This window comes from Egretta garzetta, unplaced genomic scaffold (genome assembly GCF_000687185.1).
Source record: "Egretta garzetta isolate BGI_Z169 unplaced genomic scaffold, ASM68718v1 scaffold238, whole genome shotgun sequence".
Classification (NCBI taxonomy): Eukaryota; Metazoa; Chordata; class Aves; order Pelecaniformes; family Ardeidae; genus Egretta; species Egretta garzetta.
In genome coordinates, this window is record NW_009260402.1 from 803,385 (window position 1) to 814,787 (window position 11,403).

The following is an 11,403-nucleotide window of genomic DNA, read 5'->3' on the forward strand; positions in this document are numbered from 1 at the left end:
GTTCTGTGGAGCTGTGACGTGCTCTGCTCGACATAAACCTAAATGCGAATTTATGTAGGGGGAAAAAAAAAACCCAACACACCAAGAGATTGACAGCTACTTTGCTGTGCAAAATGTTAATCTTCGCCAAGAAGATTTAACAGGACCAGGCAAAGCCCTGGGCAAAAGCCTGTCGGGAACAAGGGTGATGCCTGGAGGATGGCTGCACCCCTGGGACCCCGCTGTGCCCCGATTTCCTCATTAGCGACCTCCCAAGGGCAAGGGCAACCTCTTTTTAGCCCACCCATCACCTCAGCAGCCTCAAATCCCATTTCACACCCTGTGCCTGGCTCTCCGAGACATCCATCGAGAAAAATAAACCTGGAAAGCGCCAGGAAAAGCAGCGCCAAACGCAAGCGCCGCACCAAGCGACGTGGCTGGGTGCACGGGGGCGATTTAATCCTGGATTAAATGACGCTGTGAACCCCCTCCCGCTTTTTCGGGAAGCCCGAGGGCAACTCACTGGTCCTGCTGGCGTTGTCGTTGCCGCTCTCGTAGCAGCCTTGGCCGCCGTCGTCGGTGTCGGAGCGGTCCTGGCGTTCGTAGTGCCGCTCGCTCTCGCTCATCCTGTCCCGGCTGGAGGCAGATCTTCGCCGACGCCGTTTCCTCCGATAGCCCCGGGGCACCGGCACCCCAATGTAGATGGAGTGGTAATCTAGAGGGAAGGAAAATAAAAAGCTTTAGGGAGCAAGATCTGGGTGGTTTTCACTTGCAAAAAAAGAAAAAAAAAAATTAAAAAAAAGCCAGGGAGATATTTGCCTTCTTCCCACCAGGCTTAAAGCACCCACGGGAGCTTTTCCCACACCGTGCGTGGGATGTGCTGAGCTGAGCACCGGGAGATCTGATGGATCAGCTGGCAGGGAAGTCCCCAGTGCCATTTGGGGCATCCCTGAGGTTTCACTCACCTTCCTCATCGTCATATCTCCTCCTTGAGCTGCTGAGCCCCCTCTCGCTCATCCCATCCTCATCCTCCAGCATGGTCCTGCCGCTTGGAGAGAGCTGAGCCGTGGGGAGGAGAAAGGAGAGAGATTTTAAAGGGTGCTGGGCAGGGGAACAGCCTCTTTGCACACCCAGCGGGTGCTCCCTGCTACGGGAATCCTTCACGTGTGGCCCCAGAAAAATCACAGGGTCCTTTCCGGATGGGGCGAGGATGCACTGGGGAGCGGGGACCTCCCCTATGGATGCACTGGGGACCCTCCAGCACCTCCTGCAAGCGCCCGCGTCTCGCCTCGGTGAGCTCTCAGCCCTGCCTCGCTCCACGCCAGCCCTGCCCGCGTTCCACGTCTGCTCTCCCCATATTTCAAAAAATCTGGATAAATTTCTCTGGGGTTACGTCTCTGGTCTCTTATTTCTGCCGCTCAAAGGAAGGCGTAAGCGAAGTGTAAGAGGTTATTACAGAGATCTGCCGGTACGACCACCGACACAAGTTTAGTTAGCAGCTGTTGCAATGGGGTTGCTTGCTGGCAATAAGCACCCCTTTAATATTCGGGGGGAACCTGGACAGATAAAAGGGGGTTTGTAGAAGCAGAGTTCAGTTTTCCCCCATCTCCTGAGCACAGATTTTACACCATACATGCATTGCCGCTTCCAAATATCTTCCTTCAAACCTGCTGTTTTATTGCCCATACGAGTTTCTTTGAATTTTGCCACAGATGCCAATTAATCTCCTAATTATCTGACCTCCAGTGATTGCCTTTCACACTTGACTTGGATGGGAGAACAGTTACTATTCATGGCAGCCCGGTCGATGCCTCCCAAAGTCACTTTGAGAGCCATCGGAGAGCCAGCCTCTCCGTGTCCCCTGTTGCGGCTGCTTGCATCCATGGCTATATCATAACATTATCCATCTATTTCAGGGAAGAAAAATCTCAATTCAAACCAAAGAGATTAAAAATATCAAGCGAACGGGGTGTACACCAAAATATCTGGAAGGGTCCAGGGCTGGCCAGGTTGGCCCTGCTTAGGTTGCCAAATTACTGACCCGTTGTCCCCCAAAGCAAAGACTGACACGGGCTCCAGCCTTATCCCAGTTGCTATTTGAAGCAACTCTTGATTTGGGATTTTCTTTTTTGACCTCATTAACCAAAACTTTTTTGCACAGGTGCAGGAACCAATTTATTTTAAGGGCAAACACCTCTGGATGGACAACCGTGCCCCAAACCTGGGTGTATTAAGGGATAACATCAGCCACAAGCCTTGGCTTCCCAGGAATAATGTTACAGGGCTAATTCTGAGGATTTTAGGAAGCTGGTGCTGGCAAGAGAAACAGCAAAACACCCACCAGGCTGCAGGCATAAATATTTTTGTGCTAAAAATGAGCCAGTACCTTCCAACAGATGAATGGTCGCCCCCCCCCCCCCATTTCCTCATGAGCTTCAGCACGAGGTTGGGTTCCCCAGATGATAGATAAGGACACAGAATCTTTCAGCTGGGGCTGTTTTGGTAAGAGATAGGACTGGTTTTTTGCAATCTAGCTCGGCTGGCGAGAGCTCTACCACAGGTCTGTTGGGCAGCAAAAAGAACCTGTCTGATAAACCCACGCTTCGTTAGATCCACTGATAAATGAAAGAACTTGATTGATTACAGCTGATTTATGAGAGTTATATAGCCTAGGATTTATGCCTCTCATTTTTTACGTATAAAGCTTTTCCCCCCCTGGATCCTTGCGTACAAACACAAGCACGACGCAGAATGGAACGGTTGGAAAATGACCGGAAGCGCTCTAGAAATAAGGGGAGGAAAAGAAGAGCGACGCTACCTTTGCCCATTAAACCCCATGACCCCCACCAGCTCTCAGTTCCAAAACCAAGTTTTTCCCTTAATAAACTCACCTGGAGCTCCCCAAAAATGCTCGGAAATCAGAAGACGGGGCTGTGGAGTAAAATCACGGGCACTGGTGGGTGCAGGAGCCCAGACTGCCTTGAGATAAAGCTGCTCTTGCAACCATCGTATTGACGTCTACTGCCAAACGCTCTGTAGCTCCCAGGTTAAAATGTATTTTGGGCAACGCTGATTGACTTTGGGAGCAGAAAGGCATCACGGGATGCAAACAGACCTCTGGAGAGGATGGGACGTTCAAGCCAGCAAAGACCTGGTCTTGCGCAGTGATGGGGTCTAGATATCAGACCATCAGGATGTAGGAAAATTCAGGTTGTCCATCCCCAGCTTGCCGAATCTGCATCTTCTGGGGTTGTTGGGGTGGGTTTTTGCAGCAGTTTTGGCTCGATTGCCAGGGATTTGGGAGGGCAACTGCTTTCTTTTTTTGCTCTGTGCAATGTCATGCACATCTGATCTTAAGGAACGGAAGGAAACTCTTCCAGGAGGTGCAGAGAAACGTCGCCACCAGTGAGAAAGATCCTAAACCCCTTGGGGTCCATAGGATCAGCCCCTGGGCCATCAAATACAGTTTGTTTAGGGTTGGGGTTTTTTTTTTATGAGGGCTGCACACCGAATTATTTTGTAATTTCCATGTTTTGCTTTTAACGTGTTGAAGATCTGTAAAATTTGATTTCATGAAAGCCAAGCTCTCGGTCACACGAGCATGCCCGCTTTGCTTCCCGAGCTGTCCGCTTCTATTTAACGCCTGGCTTGCTCACCTCTGCTTAGCCTTTTAAACGGGGGGATCGATAAATCCACAACAAAGCAGCGCCTGGCACTTCGTCACGGCCAGCCTTGTCGTTCAGCAAAAAAAAAATAAAACAAACCCCGAGGAACGGGAAATCAGGCTTTGTGCTTTAAGGTCATCTGATAACGGGGCTTTTCTCTCTGGGGAGATTATCCGACGGCACGATCCGGAGTATAAAAAGCAAAGCAAAACCTGTTTGATACTTTATCCCGGCTCCCATTTTCTTCCCAGCTCGTGTTTTCCTTAGAGTTGCTCTTCCATGTGTAGCAGGGTCAGGGCTGGAGCAAGGCAGCAGCGATTTCAAGATGCAAAATTTAGGGTGAATTAGGGAATATTCTTGGCATCCCCTTTATTTAGAGTCATAAGGCACATTTGGAAGCGGGGAGAAAAGCTTTTATGAAGCACCCTTATGATTTCATGCTCAAATCTACCTTTCCCATTTTTTTCCAGGCATTTGCAGACCAATGGTCCGTGGGAACAGGGGAGCTGGGTGCCCAAATTGAGGCATGAATCGACCTTCTCCCCACCTCCCATCGCTCACCGCCTGCCAAAAAAAAACAAACCAGCATTAGTCCAGGTGGGAAAACCCACTTGCATCCGACCCCTTCAATGCTGCCTGCACCAAGGTCCAGTGCCAGCGGGCTCTGCCCAGCCAGAAAAATGGTGTAAAGGCGTTGGTGGCTGTTTGTCCTGTAATAAAGAGGAGAAAAATAATGGCAATGAACTTTCCTTCCCCAGGTACGTGGAACTACAATGCGCAGGTCGCATGTATCAGCTTGTATTTCTTATGGTTTTACTAAACACCTCCTGGCAAGAAGGGGAAAAAGGAGGAAAAGCAAAATCCCCAGAGCCCGCGAGCCGTTCGGGTGATGGCAGCTGCCCTGTTATTCCTTAAATGACCATTTCATTTCCCTGGGCTGCAGGTTTGACCTTCTCCACTTGCAAAAAAACCAGACAACCGCAAACCCAACCCAATTTTGGCCACACCATTTAAAAAAAAATTCCATAACCCCACTGCTTGGCTCTTGGGGCTCCCAGCTCCGTTTTCAATGTGATTTGCGGGGGGTAAAAAAGGTTCATGAAGGGTTTTTTTTTTTTTCAGGCCTGTGCTGGGGATTGCTTCTGGTTTAGTTAAAAAATAAAGCTTGGAAACAGTCAGAAGAGGGAGACAGAGCCCGGCAGTCACACACCAGCTCTCACCCACTTTTCCCTGCTTGGGCATCCAAATAAACCAAGTCAGCCTCCAGCCCCCGAAATACCCTTATTAATAAAAACCACCGCTTATAAGCCCAGCGTTTCCTTCGTTGCGCGGTGCTCCACACCCATCGCTCTTTTGAAAAATAGACTTTTCTTTTTTTTTTTTTTCTTTGCCTTTTGCTTTTGAGATGATTCCTCTCATTTGATAGAGGCAGCAACTATAGCCGCCCCGGGGCACCCGAGGGATTTGGGTACATTTGGAGAGAAAACAGGTCTCTGCTCGACGCTCCCTCCTCTGCGTTTGACTTATGGCTGCTGGGGGAAGCTTTGCCGTCGGTAGCTTATTGCTGAGCCTGCACCAGAGAAGCCCGGGGAGCTTTGCAGAATTGCAGAGGGTTTCACTATTGCTTTTTTTTTTTTTTTTTTTTTTTTTTTTTTTTATATATATATATATAAAACCAGATTCAAGCAATTCATCTTGCCTGAGGTTTTCCTCCGCGAGCCCGTTTCCCACCACGGCTCAATTTACCGGTCCAGGGTCAGATGCAACGCACGCCGGCTGTTTTAGTTCCTATATCCTGACCGATGTGGGAGGGAATTGCCACCTTGATCAGCAAGTTGTTAGGCTAAAAAATAAATATTATAAAAGGTAATTCCTCACCTGGTCATTCAAGGTTGGTCTCCAGCAGAGGGGAGTTACATCCATCCCCAGGGACAGCACGTTGCCTCAATCAAGCCGTCTTCGTTTTAAAAATTGCTGGGCTCTCCTTTTCCTTGCCGAGGTTGGTCTCCAGCAGAGGGGAGTTACCACCATCCCCAGGGACAGCACGTTGCCGCAATCAAGCCGTCTTCATTTTAAAAATTGCTGGGCTCTCCTTTTCCTTGCCTGGGGATAAAAAACTGAAGCCGTAGTTCATAGGGAAGAGCTGGAAACCTTCAGAAATGGGTGTTTTCCTCCTGTGCAAGCCTTGCCCAAGCATCCATCCTGCTCCAGGAGGTGCAAGTGGTGCCTCCCTAGGGATTTGATTCCTAGAAAAGCCCTTTGGAAAGGCTCTGCAGAGCAAGCTGTTCCATTTTTTCCTTTAGCTATGTCTTTCTGGGGCCTGGGTGCATCTGGGGATCTCCCATAAAGCCACAATTTTTCAGGAGATCAGGCTAAGTATAACCATAAAGATACCCCAAAGCGCAATGACAACGGTGCCACTTCCCTCCCTGATGGCCCACTCGGTGTGCAGTGAGTGGAGGCGACTTTACAAAACACAACAGAATTCACATTTATTGCGTAAAAAACCCCCCCAAGCCCAATAAAGAGATGTACAAATGCTTCAAAACGCCAAGGTAGGAAAAGGCCCCCGGGGAGCTCACGTGCCCGCACAGTGTATTGCATTTTTTATAACCTTCCAGTGTTACTTTACAGTTTCCCCCAAAGTATCTCCTGAACCTGAGAAGATAAATCACATTATTTCCATGTCCAACATCCTCTGCCTCCCTAGGAGCTTTGCTCCAAGCTGCCTTTCAGTCCTCCGTCTTCTCACAATTTACTGTGGCAGATAGAACCTTCCTCCTCCTCCTCCTCCTCATCTTCCTCCTCCTCAGCATTGACAGGAATGTAACCCCCTTCCTTGGGTAAGCACCAGCACCAGCCCGTGCCGCTCAGATCCACCGCCCCAAAGTTGAAATCCCGCATCTCCAGCATCTTGAAGTCAACGGTGTCCAGCTTGGAGTAGATCTCGTTGAGCTTTTGCCAATACAGCCAAGCCATCACGAGGCCGATCACCTGTAAAATACAAGATTTAAGGCCACTACCATCACGCAAACCCTTCCTGAAGGTCTTCTCATGCAAGGGATGCTGTCACCTGAACTTCCAAACCTGGCCACGAGACAAGAGAGAACAAGATCCAGTAAAATCTTCTGCCAATGCAACAGGCTCGTTGCTAAACTCATGAATTGCCATCTCCATCTCACAGCTTCCCCCATCAGCCCTGACAGTGGGATGCGGATCAGTTGGACGTCACCATGAGCATCGCAAAGAGAGCAGCAGATGTCCCGGCTCTTACCAAAATGAAGATATCACTGCAAGCATGGTGCCACCCAGGTTATTTCCCATTTCCCTGCTGGCTGTCAGGGTATTAAAAAGCACACTAAATCTTTAGGGGAAGGGGGGGGGGGTGGGGAAAGAGCATTTTCATCAGCACAAGATTTCAAGCACGTTGCTCTGATGTCACCTGATGCTTCCTTTGTGGTTCTATGCTGCGGTGGCTATGAAGAAGAAGCCATCCCAAGGAGCTATTTGCAGACCAGACGCTGATGAGGGGCACGATGGCAATCAGAGCATTCTCAGCACAAAGCTGCCTATTTTCTCCTAACCCTACACCCACCTTGGCTGTTGAGCCTTAGAAATAAGGTTTATCCCCTATAAGCCCTGGATGCTTTGGGATATCGCAAGGGTAGGCACCGGGATACGAACGGTGCAGTTTTAGAGATATTCTCAACACACAAGAGGGGATGGAGAAGGATGACACTATCTTGAACCTCAGGGCTTTTCCTCTCAATCTCCAGGCTAGTAGTTAACGTGGTTTTCTGCATAACCATTCCTTGCAAAAAAAAAAAAAAAAAAGTCGATAAATAACCCAGTTGCACCAGTACCATCCATCAGCTGGAATCTGCCGTACTATTGTGGAGCATTGGTTCTGGAGCTGAAAAATGTTATTAATGTTTCTCTGGGTCCAAATCGATCCATTAAATAGCCTGGCAAGTAGGAACATTAAGAGAAAGATAAATGGAGATAAGAGCAAAGGGTTGTGATGCATCTTAAATTAGGGACCGTTTTATCCCATAGCGGAAAGGGAAAAGCAGTTGCCCAGAGGAGGCTGCAGAAAACGAAGGCAAAAATTCCACAGGGAAAAAGCAAATCAGATCCGTGTTCACCCAATGAGCTGAAAGCAAACAGGCAAACACAAACATCACTGGGGTTTATTAATTTGCCTTTCAGAGATGGAGAAACACCCTGCCATCTGCATGAGCACCTTGCACAGAAACCGCCCCCACAAAAGCTCAATATTTATTTTTCCCTCCCAAATTCACCTGGAAGTGGATCCCAAGGGGAGCCCCTGGATTGACAGCTCTTCCTTCAACAAGTCAGAAGACGCGGAAGACCACGCACTTTGAGATGCTCTCCCAACACGGAGAGTCCTTCCTTGAAGTCCTCACTTGGAGCTTGCCCCGTTCCCGCTTTCCTAATTGCGCCCACCAATCGTCAAAGAGCATCCTGCTTGTTTGACATTCCACTTAATTACTGCTAACAGGATTAATCACGGAAAGAACAGACAAGGAGCCGGAGGCTGCTGCATGTTTATGGCTACCAGGGCTTTCCCGACTGCGGGAATTGCGGAAATGCTGGATTTGTGCCATGAGGGTTCTTTGCTGGGAAAGGCGACTGCAGGTACTGAAAGAAAAACTGAAGTCTGAAAACATCTCAGCATCTCCTTTTGTTATCCAAATGGCCTGAAATCAGGTTATCTTCCAGCCCCGGGAACTTTTGTGTATGGATCTGCAGAGCTCCCCGCTGCCCTCAAAATATTCACTGCTGTGCTGCACATTATACATCCGTCTCAGCAGGCAACTCCTTCCCAAATACCCTACGAAATGATTTCAGCCTGGGTATGGAGCCGGCACTCATCTCCAACTCAAGCTGTGCAAGATGCATTCGCTCCCCGTGAACGTGTGCAGAACCAAAATTGGGCCGTGCGACCGCATGGTCACCTGGGATGGAGCTTGCTTTCAGCAGCAAAGCAAAAATAACGAACCCAAAGACTTTGTCATGGAAACGCCAACCGGAGTCCTGCTCTCCTGTCCCATGTCCGTCCCCTCTTTTGTACCTAAAAGCTCCCAAAGCTCCAGAAACCTCCAGGCCAGGATGCAGGAGGCCAAGGCTGGTTGGACAGGGCTTGGAGATGGCTCCATCTATGAACTCTAGGGAGAACCCAGAGCAACCGCTCCCACATGGATCCGGATAATAAGATTTCAGCTAATCCATATGCAACAGCAGAGCTGCTTAAAAAGTTTAAAAATAATATTTAAATGAATGTCAAGCTTGAGCATTATTTACTTCTATTAGCATGCTGTCACTGGGCAGATTAAAACCCCACTGCTGATGCTGTGAAAGGACCAAGCAAGCCAAACCCCTTTGAGATGACAAATTTTAAGGCAAGTGTGTCATTTGTTTCCTCCTTAAACCAACCAGTAATTCAGAAAAGCTTTGTGTTTACAATAAATTGAATGTAAATGGATCCAACTCTGCAAAGCCAACCAGGTTCGGGGCCATCGTCCCTCCTGCTCCTCTCCTCCCCATGGCGACGTGGCATCCGAGGTAGGGCAGGACGCAGCATCCCAGTTAAACCGGGGATTTCTTGAACGGAATAAAATTACCCCAAGTCTCAATCAGCAGCCGACATCCCACAGCCTCCGCTCTCCTCTGAGTTATGAACCACCTTCCATTCCAGCTCGCCTCTAAATATCCTCTTTCACTTAATGAAAATAGAAAAAGCTGTCAGGAATATGGATGCATCCAATATCTCCAGCACCAAGGGCACCATGTTTTCCCGAAGTAAAGAGAATTCTAACATAAACGCTGATTTCATTGCGTTGCACTAGGAAGGAAGGCGTTATTGCAGAGGAGCACGTTAACAAAATGTATCGAGTAGGAGGCTAAAAAAAAATTTAAGAGCTGCTTTTCTCCCTGACTTCCCCTCCCCATGATGGTAATCACCAGCCAGCGAGGGGAGAACTGCTCGGGAGCTGCTGCTTGCCGGTCGTTTCAAGTTCCAAAATTGCCCGTTCTTTCTGGCTGGTGTTCAGCAAAGCACAGAAACCACGGCTGCCTCCGGAGGTCTCTAGGCTGCCGCTTTCTGGGCTTTTTGCTGAGGGATTTAAATGCGCAGGGTTTGCAGGGGGACACAAGCTCATCGAGGAGCTGCTCTTACGTGGGCAAGAGCAGTGGCGTGCATAGAATAAATCCAAAGACCTCTGCGGATTGAGGGAATCAATAAAGCTCGGAGACCCACTGGAAAGTCACAATATGATTGTTTATATATATATATATGGAAAGATGGGGATTATATATATATGGAAAGATGGGGAAAATCTTTTTAGCAGGGCCAGCTGGGACAGGACAAGGGGGGATGGTTTTAAACTGAAGCAGGGCAGGTTTAGACTGGATCTAAGGAAGAAATTCTTTGCCGTGAGGGTGGTGAAAGCCTGGCAGGGGTTGCCCCGAGAGGGGGTGGAGGCCCCATCCCTGGGACCATTCCAGGCCAGGTTGGACGGGGCTGTGAGCAACCTGATGTGGTTCAAGGTGTCCCTGCTCCTGCAGGGGGGTTGGGCTGGGTGACCTCTGGGGGTCCCTTCCAACCCAAAACATTCTATGATTCTATATACACACATAGTTTTTGCAATGCTATTGCAATCGCAATTGCAACGTATAGATATATTGCAATTTGCATTGATAATGCTATTTTTAATCTGGTGGCACCCAAAGCCAGGGAACCCCTGCGGTGGCAGCCATGGAAAAAAAACCACCTTGCAGATGACATTATTTGAGAATTCCTGCCTCGCTTCCCGGCCGAACGCCGCAGGAGGGAGCCTGCAAAGGCTTGCATGGGCATATCCATCCTGCACCCTTCCCTTCGCACGCGTTTTCCTCTCACCCAGCCACCTTGAGCACAAATCAAGAAGGGAAACTTTGCAAAACCAAAGCACCACCATTACGATGACAATCACCATGGCCATGCAGATTCCTGGACTATTATATTCCAACCCACTACACACATGTTGTTGCACCAGGAAGAAGATACCCTGTTGCCTTTTTTTTTTTTTGAAGAAGCTAAATATCCAAATGCACAGCAAAACAGAATGGGGGGCAGATGCTTACTGCCATTTCCCACCTCTCCAGCTCCTCCCAATAGCGGCTAGTGGGCGGGCCGCGGGCAGGGCCCAGCCATAAATCCTCCCATCCAACTCATCCAAGCAGCTAGAGGAAATTTATGTTCATCAGAGGGGGAAAAAATAAGCGCTCCAAAGCACAAATCCTCTGGCATTTTGTCTCTCAGGGGCTGTATGATGCTCACGAGGCTCCCAGGAGGACAGGGAAATAAAAGTCATTCATCACTTGCAGCTTTTCATATCCTCCCGCACCGCTTAATCAAAGCCCTTGTTTGTATTTCTCTTGGCCCCGTGAGTCCCGTCGAGAGGGACCTCCCTGCCCCAGCAAAACCATGTGGGAACACACAGCCAGGCGAGGGCAGTCTGGTTATTTTTCTGTTTTAAGCCCCAATTATAAATACTCATTTAATGCCAGAAGGTTCCAGTGGACGTCTGTAAGTCCCTGCTCCTGGAAGACCCTGCTCCTGGAAGACCCTTGAGTCTTCTCTGTGCAAACCAGCAAAGGCTCAAAAAAGCAAATTAAAACCCTGCTATTTTTGTTTCTGAACTTGCGATTATTTCTAGATGACTTAGAACAGCGACACTAATTATAAGTGGGTGCT

At 48.9% G+C, this 11,403-nt stretch overlaps 2 protein-coding genes across 2 annotated transcripts in view; both read right to left on the minus strand.

Moving 5' to 3' along the window:
• Positions 1 to 446: 446 nt before the first annotated feature.
• LOC118452766 (electrogenic sodium bicarbonate cotransporter 1-like) lies at positions 447 to 1,017 on the minus strand. The gene is made up of 2 exons (XM_035898912.1): positions 945 to 1,017; positions 447 to 694 (listed from the first exon to the last, which is right to left on the minus strand). Exons 1-2 carry the CDS (start codon positions 1,015 to 1,017, stop codon positions 447 to 449), a joined length of 321 nt encoding a protein of 106 aa, XP_035754805.1.
• A 5,375-nt stretch (positions 1,018 to 6,392) lies between these two features.
• LOC104130380 (tetraspanin-15) overlaps positions 6,393 to 11,403 on the minus strand; it is a 53,477-nt gene continuing 48,466 nt past the window's right edge. The window contains exon 8 of the mRNA XM_009643416.1: positions 6,393 to 6,638. Within this exon, the coding sequence (XP_009641711.1) occupies positions 6,393 to 6,638 (246 nt within the window). The remainder of the gene's footprint in view (positions 6,639 to 11,403) is intronic.